At 43.7% G+C, this 15,544-nt stretch overlaps 2 protein-coding genes and 1 pseudogene across 4 annotated transcripts; 2 read left to right on the top strand and 1 right to left on the bottom strand.

The window, feature by feature from the left end:
• Positions 1-1,604: 1,604 nt before the first annotated feature.
• On the bottom strand, positions 1,605-4,537 carry LOC119286194 (50S ribosomal protein L24-like). Its single transcript, XM_037565558.1, has 5 exons — positions 4,379-4,537; positions 4,176-4,271; positions 2,928-3,031; positions 2,690-2,826; positions 1,605-1,993 (listed from the first exon to the last, which is right to left on the bottom strand). Exons 1-5 carry the CDS (start codon positions 4,436-4,438, stop codon positions 1,911-1,913), a joined length of 480 nt encoding a protein of 159 aa, XP_037421455.1. The 5' UTR covers positions 4,439-4,537; the 3' UTR covers positions 1,605-1,910.
• A 218-nt stretch (positions 4,538-4,755) lies between these two features.
• LOC119286193 (heterogeneous nuclear ribonucleoprotein Q-like) lies at positions 4,756-9,591 on the top strand. 3 transcript variants are annotated; one of them, XM_037565556.1, is made up of 9 exons: positions 4,757-4,898; positions 5,869-6,321; positions 6,398-6,508; positions 7,433-7,573; positions 7,675-7,854; positions 7,948-8,152; positions 8,240-8,436; positions 8,551-8,633; positions 9,049-9,591. In XM_037565556.1, the coding sequence occupies exons 2-9, from the start codon at positions 5,896-5,898 to the stop codon at positions 9,269-9,271; spliced, it is 1,566 nt and encodes a 521-aa protein (XP_037421453.1). In that variant the 5' UTR covers positions 4,757-4,898; positions 5,869-5,895; the 3' UTR covers positions 9,272-9,591. The 3 variants fall into 3 exon arrangements, with proteins under 3 accessions (XP_037421454.1, XP_037421453.1, XP_037421452.1); XM_037565557.1 differs by having other exon boundaries at positions 4,756-4,898; positions 7,948-8,436; XM_037565555.1 differs by having other exon boundaries at positions 4,769-4,898; positions 5,569-6,321; positions 7,948-8,436.
• Positions 9,592-11,285: 1,694 nt separating this feature from the next.
• On the top strand, positions 11,286-13,831 carry LOC119283554 (annotated as a pseudogene).
• Positions 13,832-15,544: the final 1,713 nt, after the last annotated feature.

Below are 15,544 nucleotides of genomic sequence, written 5' to 3'. Positions count from 1 at the left end.
TCCACAAGCACGACCGCAGCAGGTGATCGTCGGGGCAACAGAGACGCCACGCGGCCTTGCTCTTTCGTCGGGGCAACAGCAACGTCGCGTCACGGTTCCTGCGCCGATGACCACGCAGCAGCAGGCGCCCAAGAGGCCGGCGCCTCCCATTGCCGAGCCGCCGCACCCCAAGCGGATGCGTGCTGCTGCTCTCGCTCCAGCTCCCACACTTGCCGCCGTGAAGCCGGCGTCAGCAGCACCACCGCATCTCGCGGTGCCACCTACTAGACGATCCATCCTGTCGTGGGAGCCGGCAAAGCGACCGTCCTGGTGTCCGCCGCAGCAGCCGAATTTCCTGTCGGTGCCTCTGCCTCAGCGCCAGGCCACCAAGGACAAGGGGGCCGACCTTGGATTAATGGCAGAGGGCCAGAGCACGATCCAGCAAGGAGGCCACAAGAGGACGATCCAACAAAAGGCCTGCAACGACTACACGGACGAGGTGTTGCCAGAGAAGGCGCAAGATGTAGACGGCAAGATGATCCAACAAGATGGCGATGAGGAGGAGGAGTTGGTGAGGTTCTTGGATGACGAGCTTGAAATGGCGACAGAGGAGACGGAAGACGTAGAAGGCAAGGCCATCGAAGAAGATGGCGATTGAGGAGGAGGACATGAGCACCATGTGGTGATCGTGATGGAGACGGTTGGAAGAGCTGCCTGCGATGAAGAAGAAGGCATCATCGGCATGCGAGGTCACTAGTATTAGTAGAAGGCTTCCCTCCTGTCCTGTGATGAGTAGCTAGGATTTTTCCTTTAGTTGCTATACTCTTCACTGTAACAGTCTGAGGCTGAAGCTGTCGTGGCTCCTAGCTTGCTAGTATAAAAGCTGGAGAGTGGGTGGTTGGGTGGCACGACATATATATGAACAACTCTATTTTCTTTATTACCCATTTTGCCCCGCCTCCTTTCATTTTTGGCACTGCCCTCTCTGTTCATCCTTGTTCTTCTCCTGTTTTTGCAGAGGTTGTACCTCTGTTCATCGTCAGGCATAGGTCATATTAGTTCTAGCACAAGAAGTATTTGATGTGCTCAGCAACATCAACGACGATGGTGAAGATAATGATTGGCTCACCAAGCCTCTTTCAGATCGCAATGATATCCCATACTAGCGGATTGTGGATGTGTGTCCAAATTCTTGTGGAAATGAATACAGACTGTTTTATCACGGCTGTAAATAGTTGTGAAGAATATTTTCTTCGAGTGGGTTCACAGTGCTACTAAATGAATTCCTTTCATGTTAACTTGTTAAGAGTTTGTGTTACGATTAACAGAGCTTCTTTGCAATCTGATGCTCACGGCCTTAGGTTGGCTTGTTGGCGGATGCAAACGGTTATCTTAGGTCTAATTCCATGCACTTTCTATGACTATAATTTAATAGTAGGACCTAGTATATGATTTCATCATTGACAGTGTATAGCCATGAAATATGAACTCCTCACTCCTGAGATGAGTAGCTAGGATTTGTTTCAGCACAATGCAACGACTGAAACAGACAGCATAAATGAAAGACTTTGTCGCAATTTTTCCTTTTTTGCACTCGCATATTCAGCTACCTTCAGGAGCCATGCTGGAAAAACAAAGAAATTACAGTAAAAAACCCAAGAACTGTTCTTGGTTAACCAGCAGCCTGGCCCGTACTTTCTTGGGGCCTCATTCATACAATCAAACAGCAAACAAGATGCACAACATTCAATCAGGGTCTTCAGGGACAGATTTCTGGAAACACACGAGATGCTGGCTAGTTTTATTCGTGAACAAATGTTGAGTGCTTCCTGACATAATAACCGCAGAGTTCCTACTATCTTAACTAGGATGGATAGATCACAAATATTCCCGACTCTTTCTCTTTCATTCTCAGCAATGGACGTCTTCTCTCATAGATCAGGCATACCAATTCCAGCTTTGGCATCATAGGTCTTCTCCAGCACATGCTCAATTGGTGTGTCCTTTGGGCCATCTGCATCAGTCAAAGAAAATCAGTCCAATTACAAAATAGACGTGGTATTCCTAGAGCAGAGCAGATGCTCATATAGCGACACAATACATTCACATGCCAGCTAGTGGGTAGATACCCCCTGCACATAAGTACAGGAAATTTCCTATGGCGCTTCGTTTGTTATACATTAAACCTACTTATTCTTTTTCTTATCCATACCATACACAGATTGCCCTCAGTCCAACCGTTGTCAAGGACAGCATGAAGCATCAGAATTTATTCTGCGCTTTTTACTACTTATTGCTTAACTAATTTTATGGAAGTCTTTCTAATATGTAGAATGCAGCAAACAAGCCAAACACCATTAACAGAAACACCTATAGTAGCATGACTATCGCAGATCCGGAACATAAAACATAGTGCTCAAGAATAAGAAAATTCCAGCAACACGAGACAAAATTATGAAAAAATAAGTTGTATGAAGTTGAGATTGGCTTGAAAAAATAAGTTGTATTAAGTTGAGATTGGCTTGCTCTCCTAATTTTAGATGGAGGTCAGATTAGTGTTAGCTCAATTCTAATCCAGGCATCATGAAAAACTCAGATGTTCACAAACAATTGCAGGATAACAAGTCAGTTAATTCTTCTCTGAACAGTATAATTATGCACTTCAAAAGCAACTAATAATGAGCAAAAAGGATCTGTTTATGGAACATACGAGATGTGGGTCTTGGCTTTTTTCTCTCCTTCAAAATTTCTGGCCGAGGTATGACAGCACCAGACGCATTCATTCCTCTAGAGACCCTTACTTTAGTCCCATCTGGCAAATACTTGTATGTAGTCTTGCATGGTTTCCTGCAGTCAAAATGTTGACAAATATATTTTTAGTATGTAGACAAATAAAAACTGTATCTCTAGAGAATAAAGGTAAAAAAAGATGGCCAAAAGTATCATACCCGGTGACTGGATCAATTACTTGTACATTTGAAACATGAAGTGGAGCTTCCATTGAGAAGATCCCACCTGTTTGTCCTTCCCCTTGCTTAATATGTTTCTTAACCTGAAAATATGTCAGCATACAAATTACTAAGTGATTTTTCATTACAAGAGAAACACATAAACAGTAAAAGTTTGCTGGTTGCAATTGTCCTGTTACCCAGTATTCCCCATAAACATGCAACATCTTACAGTAGATATACAAAACTGTAGAAAGACAAGCATTGTGCAGTTCACAGTTCCTGTTCAATATTCACTACAGTCACTTCCTCACCATGTTCAAATCAAACTGCTTTTATCTAACTGAGTCATTCATTCCGCGTTTGTTTGTTATGGGCTTATGACATGTGCAAATCCAGCAAAACATTGCATGGTCTTATTATCAGTTTTTTAAGGCATCTCATTGTGAGTTTGACAATTAACTAAAAGTAAACATATAACAGAGTGAGGGACATTGTAGTATAAGTATGTATAGCACAGTAACAACTTGGTAGACGCAAACATGCCCAAAAAGGGAAAAATCTATGCTAACCGCTCAAACGTAGATAGGCACGCACAACGCTGCAATATATCTTGGCAGGGTTGTTTTGGTCCCCTTTCCCTACCATTTTAATGGATTAGGCCTAACCTCCAGCCTTTCAAACACGCCTTAAGTGGCACTTGCATTGCTTGAGCTCTCCAAGATTTGACCAAAAAGCCGACCTCCATATATATGATGATTCAAGCAGGCAAGTATCCTACAAGTAATATGTGCTCGTTCCGTACTTATGGTATTCTGATGTCGTGGTGGATGCACGGTATGTGGTGGGAAGTGTTAGATTCTCGTTTACTTTACAGATTTATATTCATACAGATGGTATCCCAGTGGGAATTTTCTTCCTGGGCACTATCGTTTTATCTCATCATTCATGACAATCGAATGGAGAAAAAAAAGATCCTCTGTTGCAGTAATCACCAAATAACATCTGTGCAGCTGCAGCATAGCAGCTACTTACAACACTAGCCAAGTTGCCCATTCACTTTCAGTGGACTGGGAATTTCGACAAACACCTGTAGTGCAGCACTCGGAGCACGTATCACATTGCATACAGCTAGTCACAGATACGCAAATCGATACTCCCATGACACCACACAGTAGCACCGAATCCTAAGCAATAGCTGATAAGAGAAACCGAAGAAGGAAGAGCGCCGGCGATTATATATATTACCAGATTCTTGCCCTCGACGATGACGCGATTCTGCGACCGGATGACCCGCTTGATCAGCCCGCTCTCCCCCTTGTCCTTGCCCCTTATGATCATCACCTGGCGCCAATTTCATCAGACAGAAAAAGGAAGAAGAGATTTCAGAGAGATCTCGAGCGCAACGGGAGCGGGAAGAGGAGCGAGCGGGGTGTGGAGGAGCCGCGCACGTTGTCGCCGCGGAGGATCTTCCAGTGCCTGATGAGCTTCTCCGCGGCCTTCCACCCCATTCCTGCCTCTCAGCTCAGGCGGCGGCTTGGCTCGGCTCGATTTGGCTGGGAGAGTGGATGGATGGAGAGAGACGGCGGCGCTCGCGGGGGAGGAAGAAAACCACCTGGGATGGGCCTCAAAGCGGGCCGGCAGAAACTGGCATGACAAGTGTGTGAGCCGGACCCAAGCGTCGGCCCACGTAGCTAGGCGGCAGGCCCGTGGCTCTCCGGAGGCAGGCGGATCAACGGTGCTGGCTCGGTCAGCGCAGGATCGGACGGCTGGGGAAATCTCAGGGATGAGAGTGTGACGGCGGAAAAGAGTGAGGGCTAGACTGCAAGTTGCTCTCTAAATGAGCCGCGACCTCGCCCAGCTCTTCTTCCTCCTCCTCCTCCTCCTCTAGCTAGGGCTAAGCTGATCCTCTCCCCCTTCGCCGGCGGCTCCAGCCCCAACTGTCAGATTCCAGCCGTTGACAAGAGAGAGGTAAACTCGCCGAACCCCTCGCCAAGATCTGTCTATTGCTCGCGGCCACTTTCTTGCCATGCGTCTTCTCTCGCAAGTCCGTCGCGCTAGCTTGTTCCGGCCTCCGATTCGGTCGCGATTTTGGTTCTTTGCTGCGGCAGAGGCGCCAAGTCGCCGACGAACGTGGATACGAACACCTCGTGAAATCCCCTTGTTGCTGCGTCGATTCAACTGGTAAAAGGCTTGGGCTTGCTGCTTCGATTTCCGTAGTTGTGTTTCTCCGGCTTGGGCAGTGGCCGTAGTGGCATGAACCTGGGCGAAAAGGATGCGTCCTTTTGCGTCGATTGCTTTATCCAATCTCTATGTATGGCCAGTCGCTTTACTTGGTACTTGCTATGGGCATCGTAGCATATCCCGCTCTAGTGTGCCCCCACATGCTTTTCTCCAATCATTTGCACAACTAAATTAATCTCCGTAGAAGAATTACGTCCAAAAAAATTTATTCTTGTAACTAGTCAGATTCTTAACTAGCTCCATGCTATATTTACTTGAGTTTGATTTACCCTAGATGCTAGTATTATATATATATACATTGTTATCTACTTCTCATTGTGCTTTTTTTCCCTTGTCTTTTTTTCTTTTCCTTCCATCCATTTCATGGATTGTTGGCATCTTTCAATTAAGCCATCAGCCCGTCGTTGGTTACACTTCCAAGTGCATCGCCTTGACCATCGTTTGTATACTCTTGTTTTCTTCTCTGTGCTTGTTCGGGATCGTGTTCTTGAGAACCTCCCTGTGTCATCCCGAGCATACGCAATTTCTTCGTTTGTCCCTTAAGCAGTTCCATGCCATCCAGTTTGGCACCTATGGCTACATCCAATTTGATATCATTGCATACCAATTGTTCTAGTTGTTTCTGTTGTTTTTCGACCTATCCACATGTCCTCAATTTGCTCTCCCAATATTTTTGCCTCCTCTGCTCTTTCCAAAGTTGCCTTGGAACTTTGAGCTCTTCAAGATGCCTAGACGGACAGAAGATGCTGAACCAGCTCAACCAAAGGAATGCTTGGAGTTTGATGATAATGAAGAGGAGGAGGTAGAAGAGGAAGAAATTGAGTATGAAGAAATTGAGGAGGAGGTAGAGGAGGAGGTGGAGGAGGACGAGGATATTTCAGAGGAAGTAGAGGAGGTAGAGGAGGAGGAAGACCCTGAAGAAAGAGAAGTTCTTGATGAAACTGATGCTAGTCATGACAGTGACAGTAAATCGGAAGGTGTTCCTCTTCCTCAGCAGGATGGTACCAAAGATGGGAGCGATAAAGAGAAGCATGCCGAACTTCTTGCTCTTCCTCCTCATGGATCTGAAGTATATTTTGGGGGCATCTCCAGCGATGCATCTTCTGACGATCTCAAGAAACTATGTGAGCTAGTTGGCGAAGTTGTGGAAGTGAGTACCGTCTACTCTCTTAGGGTTAGCATTTCAATGTGTTTTTTCTGCATTCATATTCTCTTTTTTCCTGCAGGTTAGAATAATGCTGAGCAACAAGGATAGCAGGGGATATGCTTTTGTTACTTTCAGAACTAATGACCTGGCTTTGAAGGCCATCGAGAAATTGAACAAGGCAACTTTCAAGGTTTGTTTCTGTTGATTAAAGTTGACTCATGTTCTCATGTCAATGAATCTTAATATACCCCTATTTATGCACTCAAGTCTTAGTGTCCATCTGTAATCGTGTACCTGCAATGCACATTAATATTAGGCAATATATTAATTGCATTGCATACTAATATTCTACTCCCTCCATCCGAGCGTTTTTGACACGTGTCAAAAACGCTCCTATATTATGGGACGGAGGGGGTATTTGATAAGATCTTAATTGCACGTCAATATTAGCTAAGATATAATTATTTGATAGCCCTAGCATGGATATTGGGTATGCTATTAATTAGGAGAGGATTGAGTGAGGAAAGTGATCTGGGCTGGACGTGCGTGGGGCTGTGGCAGAACATTGAATCTTGGCCATTCGATTGGATGGCAGACCACCGGAGTAATACAGACTGCTAGATTTAGTTAAGTAAATTAGATCAGGGGGTGGTGGATCTCTTGTGTACACTAATATTGGTGGGTTTAAAAAAGTTGCAATTGATGTTTTTATAAGTAGTAGAGATGGATATTGGCATAGTATATTGCAAGCTTAAACAATTACATGCTTATCTTATGTACTCCATGCCTCCCCTGATAGCCAGGTGTGAATACAGTCTTGTTAAAAAGAATGAAAAAAACTTAACTTCTGTACTCCAGAATACAAGCTCTTGTACACTTGAAAACTAAGTGTATTGTTTTGTTAAAAAGTAAGTTTAAAGTGTGATACCTTCTGTTGATTGCAATTTTTTATTCATTTTAAATTACAGTTTTGTCGATGACTAACCATGATTATACTGATATTTTAAGACTCCATATAGTGTGGCGCATACATATCGGTTCCAGTTGCACCTGAAAGCCTTTTCATTTTGAATTATTATGCTAACTTAACTTTGTCATGTGCTTCTCATAACAGGGAAAGAAGCTAAGAGTTTCTTCCTCCCAGGCTAAGAACAAGCTATTTGTTGGAAATATACCTCACAGTTGGTCATTTGATGATTTTAAAAAAGCAGTGGAAGAAGTTGGTCCTGGAGTATTAAAAGTTGATCTGATTAAGGTAAAGATTTTGATAATCATAACTTGAATAGTTCCACAACTATACCGTGCACCCCCACAAATCTGCTTTTTACCCTTATAAAAGATATTCTGTTTTTATAGGATCCACGTACAGATCGCAATCGGGGTTATGGTTTCGTTGAATACTATAATAATGCATGCGCTGAGTATTCAAGGCAGAAGATGACTGCACCAAATTTCAAATTAGATACAAATGCTCCTACTGTCAGCTGGGCAGATCCCAAGAATGGCGATTCTGCCTCTACAGGCTCTACTTCACAGGTTCCTGAAACATCTGATGGACAAATGATACCCTTTGTTTCTTGTTAAATTGTCATTGATATCTTATATGAACTTCCTATTTCGTGGTTCTAGGTCAAATCTGTATATGTCAAAAACCTGCCCAAGAATGTTACTCAAGGACAGCTGAAAAAGCTGTTTGAGCGCCATGGTGAAATCATAAAAATTGTTCTCCCCCCTTCAAAAGATGGTCATGATAATAGGTATGGTTTTGTTCACTTTAAAGACCGCCACATGGCCATGAAGGCTGTGAAGAGCACAGAGAAATATGAGCTTGACGGTGAGCTTTCTTCTTGTGTTGGAATGCTGTACTATGTCTTGTTTGTTCTGTTTGGTGCATTTAAGGTAACAAATATTTCTTTAACAGGTCAGCTCCTGGACTGCTCACTCGCAAAACCTCCTGCTGATAAAAAAGACGATGCAGTATCATTGCCTACTGCCAAAGGAGGTCCGTTGCTCCATGCTCCACTTGGATATGGTATGCCGCGGCCAGATCCTTATGGTGCGCCTCCTGCTTATGGTGCCCCTCCTGCTTATGGTGCACCTCCTGCTTATGGTGGACAGGTATATCACATCTCCTGATGCCTGCTTCATGTGGTAAATTGGTAATACATACATACATACATACATGGAAGGGATAAAACTTGCTAAATGTTACATGTGTTGGAACTTTTGCAGCCTCTGCTCTATGCTCCAGGAGCTCCTCCAGGTGCAGCAATGGTTCCAATGCTTCTACCGGATGGCCGTCTTGTATATGTTGTGTAAGTACTGCCATCTATTTTCCTGAAAACCCGATAAGTAGCTGCTGTTAGGAGTAGATGACTCCCTATTGCATCAGACTGCTGTTATTAAGGTGCTCTCCTGTTTGTACATACATGCATGCATTCTTTACATTTAACTATCCAGTACACATTAAAAGTAGTAACAAAGATATGCAGGGGATAGCACAGAATAAACATCAGTACAGCATATACCTCTTTCTTGGCACAGGATGGGTAGAGAAAATTCCGTTTACCTAGCTATGGCCTCTTTCCATTTTACAGCAAATGGAGACTTGGTCATTTTCGATTCAATGGTGCTGATTGATGTCGTTTTAAATCTGCTACCGTGACTGATGTGAGTGTTGTGTTTGATATATTTCCAATGCTGAAAACATATTCCATTCCTCTTTGGCAGGCAACAGCCTGGAGCGCAGCAACATTTCGCTTCCCCTCCGCCCCAGGTGCGGCAACATCAGCATTTCACATCTCCTCCGCCACAGGCACGGCAAATTGGACGTCATGGTGGCAGCGGTGGCGGTGGAGGCAGTGGTGGATCAAGTAGGTCCGGGTCGGGTACAAAGCGCCCGAGGGGAGAAGACAACAACAGCAGCAGTCGCAACCGACAACGCCGGTATTGATCGCAGGGGTGTATGGTGGTGCTTCGGTTCTAGCGCCAGCTAATTGTGTAATAAGTACATGTCGCCCTGGTCGGATTTTCCATACAAACCTGCTTAGCCCGGTGAACTGTGAAACCGTTTTCGGCATCACCATTCATTCGGAACTGTGTTAGGTCACCTCGAGGTAGTTTTGGTTTGTCTAGGCGTAATTTCTTGTAATGTGGATCAAGTTTAGAAATGGCAAGAACAGCATCGGTGTCTGATATCTACTAGTATCCATAGGCTGCAGTGTCAAGAAGAACCCAGACCTGATCGCAGAATAACAGCAAATGGCACATCCATCTGAGGTTTAGTCCATTTACATGTCGCCCAGTTTAGATTTTTCTTTTTGAGCCCATGCAGGTATGCAGGAGAACTGCATGAGTTAATATGTAGTCGAAGAAGTCTTCAGGTTACAAAACACGAACTACCCAAAGAAACAAAAGCTGCACGCACAAAGCGACCTTGGTCAAAACAACTGCCCTGGACAATTTAGCCCCCGCTCTGAACCAATTGTGCGCATTACATTTAATTAGAACAATGCCTGTGTGTTGCTACGGGCAATATCTAGCAATTTCATGTGAAGAATTACTCCTTCATATCGATGGTTGATATCATAGTTGAATGTCCATGACGAGCAAAGGCGCAAGAAAGACAAAAATCAAGCATAGCCAAATATTTCTCCAACAATTGCAAAAAAAAAGTGCTCATGGCTTAGAATTAAAGAAACAGAGGGCATGACTTCCAAATTAGTTTTTGAATAGATGCATGATTTAACTTTTGATTCTAAGTATGCTAAGTACAATGCGTAAAATTTAGGCGCGTGCTACAAATCAACCGGTTGATTTGTTGAGAAAGTAAACCGCCTTGACAGCCATTGGATCAACTAGCTCTCAGCCGTCAGATCCCGCAGACACTTAACCACGTGCGATGCGCTTCGAGGCGAACGACCGTTGCAACGCACGGTCTGTTGCAATGCAGCATACCCCCGCAGACAGACTCACACCTGATCCCCGCGAATCGCGCGGCGGCGGCGGCGACAGTGGCAGGATCTGGCCATCATCCGCCGTCGTTCTGCCGCCGCAGCACCACCGGAGCATCGAAACACCACCACCTCCCCCCTCCTCCATCTACCACTAGCTCCCCTCTCCTGGTTCGTTCCAATGGCGCACATCGCTAGGGATATGTTCGCCTCCACCTACAATCGAAGCTCCGGTGGGTCTGCTGCATCCCGGTGGACGGATCCAAGTTCAGCGACTGGTGTACACCCCAGGGAAAAACGGCCCCTGGCAAGCATCTACCATAACCCGCCGGTGGTCTTCCTAGAGGCCACGACATCTACATCTGCTGCAAATTGGGTAACAACTCTGTGAAAACCCTAATAATTTTCATAATTTAGTTGTAGCAAATGTTAAGTGTTGCAAAAATGAGCATGGGTAAATCTGAACATTGAGCTTCGATAAAAACACCATGATACATTGGTAGGGGGGTGAAATGTACAGTTGCTGAATTTTTACTGAAAAACAGAGTATTGTATGTTGATTTGAAAACACAGTTTCAGAGAGTGCAGCATGAAAAATAACATTATGTTGAAAGAAATGCAGTTAAACATGTAGCACCCTCAAAAAATAAGAAGTTGAAACAAAAAAATGTAGCTTATGGAACTAATTAAGTGCTGAAAAGAAAATGATTGTGAAACTGAACTTAAATTTACTGAGTCAAATGAAGCATACTTACATCCCTGAAAAAATGAAATTATGATGCTGAACTCTTTTGTTGCTTGATGCATTTACATGCTTCAAAAAATTGTTGAAACTATAAAATTGCATTCCAAGAAAATGTATTTCGGGTCATGAAGCATCACTTGTGCTTACAGACTAGCTAAATAAAACTTTTGTTTTGCTGTTGATAGGCTACCCACAGTGGTACAGGAGGTGAGGAGAGCTTCACTGAACATCAATTTGATGCAAACTTTGGAACAACTGCAGCAGCTGCAATGAATGAAGATGATGAAGATGATGAGATTTCATCTCAACCACTTGCACCCTATGTTGGGATGCAATTTGACTCTGTTGATGATGCTAAGCAGTTCTACAACGACTATGCATTCAAAATGGGCTTTGGCATACACATATCTGCTTCAAAGAACAGCCAAAAGAAGGGGCCTGCGATACTAATCAAGAGGGTGTTCCGGTGTGTCCATGCCGGAAAGCCAGAGAATAAGGCCGATACTAGCAGTGCTTCGGAAGCAATCTCAACGGAACAACACTCATCTAGCAAAGAGTCTTGGTTTGAAATGGATGTCGCAAACAAGCGTCAGAAAAATAGATTGGTGCGTCATGATTGCAAAGCACACTTAATAGTTGGGCTGAGGGGTGATAATGGGTTGTTTCATATTCTATTGCAGAGCATACACACCCTCTGATGCCACATCCAGAGCGTGTATGGTTCTACCGCTCACACCACAACATTCCGCAAGAAGATTTGGATCTCATATTGACAATGCATGATATTAACTTCTCCACATCATCATGCATGGGAATGCTTGGGAGGGTTCGTGGTGGGGACCGGAGGATACTGCCATATGTCAAGAGGGATGTTACAAATGTTCGGTCCAAGCTGCGGCAAACCATAAATCTCCGGGACATGGACATGACAGTTGCATACTTTGAGAGGCAGCAAGATGAGAATCCTGAATTCTACTTTGCCAAAACAGTTGATGAGGAAACAAACTCTGTCACGGGGCTGTTTTGGGTTGATGGGAGGACAAGGGCATTGTACCCTAAGTACAAAGATTGCATCTTCTTTGACACCACCTTTTGCACAAATAGGTATAACATGTTGTTTGCTTCGATTGTCGGCGTCAACAACCATTTGTAGACAATTTTGCTGGGGTGTGCTTTGCTTCCGAATGAACAGATTGAAAATTTCAAGTGGGTGTTCCAACACCTTTTGATTGCGATGAACAATGAACACCCATTGAACATCATGACAGACCAGGACAAGGCAATGGAAACAGCCATTTCTGAAGCCTTACCAAATACAGTGCATAGATGTTGCAAATGGCATGTCCAGCGGAAAGCGAGGGAGAAGTTGGGTAGAATACTCAGCAGGGATGAAGTTTTTGAGCAAGCTTTCTACACATGCATCAACGATCCGGACACGGTTGATGAGTTTGAGGAGAACTGGTAGCACATGATACATTGCTTTCAATTGGAAGATAATAGACACCTTTGCAACATGTGGCGGACTCGGCATACCTGGGCTCCAGCATACTTCCGGAAATGCTTCTTCCCCTTCACAAGCACTACAGGGAGGTCGGAGGGCCTCAACTCTTACTTCAAGACATTCATCAATCCTCAAGAGTCGGTTTGGAAATTTGTGCAGCAGTATGAGGTGCTCCAGGAGACGATGCTAGATCGTGAGGACAACCAGGCTTTCATTGCTGAAGCAACAACAACACCTCTTTACTCGAAATACAACATTGAGCGTCAGGCAGTGAACTTCTGCACTCGGGCAGTTTTTGGCAAGTTTCAATCAGAAGTGATTGCATCGACGGGATATGTAATCAACCAGGTCCCTGCAATTCACAGTGGAAGCATGAACTTTGAACTTTTCTCAAATTACTATGAGGACCCAAAAATATTTAAAGTAAATGCTGAGATGTCAGATGAGAAGTTTGAGTGCAGTTACAGCTGTTTTGAGATGAATGGAATTATATGTGCACACAACATTAGAGTGATGACTCATCTAAATGTGCAGACTATCCCACAACGCTATTTGCTAGAGAGGTGGTCTGAAAAAGCAACAACACCAACAGGCAGCCAGCTTCTGGATTTTGGACTCCCATCGAACAATACCCTCAAGTACAACTCACTCTGCAGGAAACTTACTTGGTTGGCCTCATAAGCTTGCAGCAATGACTTTGCATACAACCTGCTAAATGATGCAGCAAATCAGCTTGAGTGTGTTATAGCTGCAGCAAAAAGAGGGGAACTACCAGAGCAGCAGGAAGAACATCAACAGCAAATGCAACAGCAACCAGCAGAAACTCAAAAGGTGCCAAGTCGGCAGCGACAAAAAGCCAATCCAACAAAGCAACAAGGTCAAGCCACCAACCCGGCTCCACGACATGAACAAACGGCTGATCCGCCTGCTGCACAACTGGGTGCCATGCTTCAAAACCCAGCGCGTGTTTCGAAAAAAAGTCGACCAACTGAAAAGGAGAGGAGGAGGAAGACTCTGCTTGAGCAACAAGAGGATGCACACAAGAAGAAGGCTAGACAAGAGGAGAAGAAAGAGGAAAAGAAGAAGGAAGCCAAACCAAGGGCAAAGCCTGGACCAGAGAAGAAAATGCTTTGCAAGTATTGCGATGAAGATGGTCATGCCATACAAGAATGCAAGTACTTGAAAGCAGCAATGTCTATCAAGAAATGTAGATATTGCAACGAAGATGGCCATCATGTTCAGGAGTACTCCTACCTAAAAGCTGCAATGTCGAGAGATGAAGATATGGCTAAAGCAACAGAACTTAGGCTGTGATGTAGAAAATACACATGTTTTGAGATTGGGAAAAAAGACACATGTTTTGAGATTCTGTACCCAAATGTTGTATTGAGCAACGTAATGCAAACAAAAATATGTTAGGTGCTAAGAAAAATCTGAAGCATTATTGGGTGTCTTGTATGTATTGGTGTTGACACATCCAGTTGCAATTTAATAGGAGAGTAATTTTTGTATTTGAAAATGAAAGCAACATTCAAATAAAAGTTACTTCGATTCACGATTAGTTTTCGTGCTGATCGCACTTGCTATGCATTCCGATTCCGTTTTCACTTCTAGTGTGTGTTTCATCAGTGGGAAAGAAGGAAGTGTGAAAAACATGAAGGATGAAAAACATCCAGTCATGATACTGGTTGCTGCATTTCACTGTTCAAAAAGATGAAGTGGGAAAAATGAAACATGAAAACATCATCTCTTTGATGTTGGTTGCTTTATAAAAAATAGAGAACAATCATGGGGGCGGGTGTTGCGGTTAAAAAATATCTTTGCATGTATGAAAACATCATCTCTCCTTGTAGATCTGAAACACATCGAGTTACAGTGGCACTCTTGCTCCAAAAACATTTCGACAAGTGTTTCGCTAAAAATATCACTAAGGACTTAAGAAAAAAAGAAACTACTGGCCACTACGAGCACGCCACTCTAGCTCTCCCAAGACCACCTTGCTAATCTTGCGTCTCAAGAACGACCACCCTTTTGATGCAGCATCTTCTTCAGCTGCTCCGCAGGGTCCAACTTGTTGTCAGGGTGCCTCAACAGATCTGAAGCAATCCTCATCCGCAACTTTGGAATGTATTCCTGGTACAAAAAACGGAACAAAAGAGGGTCAAAATGATGACACCGACAAAAAAATCCAACTAACAGGGTGGAGGTGCATTTTTCATTCGCATAGCGGCTCACCTGATCAAATGATGCCATGACCACAGCATCGAAGTTCTCCAAGTATAGAATAGCAAAAAATCTGTAATCATAGCTGGAGCGACAAAAAAGCACAATGAAAACAATGTTTGAGTATCCTACTGTTTGTGCAACATAAATCGAAACTTTGAGATACAAAAATGAAGAAAATGTTTCCTTACTAAGTTCCTTGCTGTGGATAAACTGGATTAAACTCTTCAAACAAATCGAGATCATGTTTGAATGCTGGTTCACTCCTTGCCACTCTCTTTAGGTTCGTGATCTGATTTAAAATGATCACATGACACACAAAAAATGATCCATAAGTATTCCAGGGGGAGGGGGACATTGTTGATAAAAAAACATGAGCATATAATTCCTTACCATATTGTTGGTTGCCTTGTGCAGCAGTTGCACGTCTTTGTTGTTCTTTATTGGGTCGAAAACGTTGAATTGCTTCATTGCCAAGTCTGCAACAACTACAGCCCAGTGCCTCTTCCGGACAACTGTAAAGAAAAGCTGCAAATGGAACAACTATGAGGTTACAAAAAAGCTGCGACAAAAAGAAATGAAATAACAACATGTAAACTAAACAGAGAAAAGAAATATCATACTAGATCGCAACTTGATATGTTGCTGCTCTCACAGGCCATCCTAAACTCCCTTTCACACAGTTTAGGATCAAAAACTTCGAGCTCAGCAGCCAATTGACCCTAAAAACCCAGAAACAACAACGGAAAAAGAAAGTAAAAATGATGATGCAAAAAGAAATGATATATGAAAATTGAAAAAGAT

This window comes from Triticum dicoccoides, chromosome 4A, assembly GCF_002162155.2.
Source record: "Triticum dicoccoides isolate Atlit2015 ecotype Zavitan chromosome 4A, WEW_v2.0, whole genome shotgun sequence".
NCBI lineage: Eukaryota > Viridiplantae > Streptophyta > Magnoliopsida > Poales > Poaceae > Triticum > Triticum dicoccoides.
The sequence above is the reverse complement of the archived record's forward strand: the minus strand, read 5'-3'. Positions and strand labels throughout refer to the sequence as shown.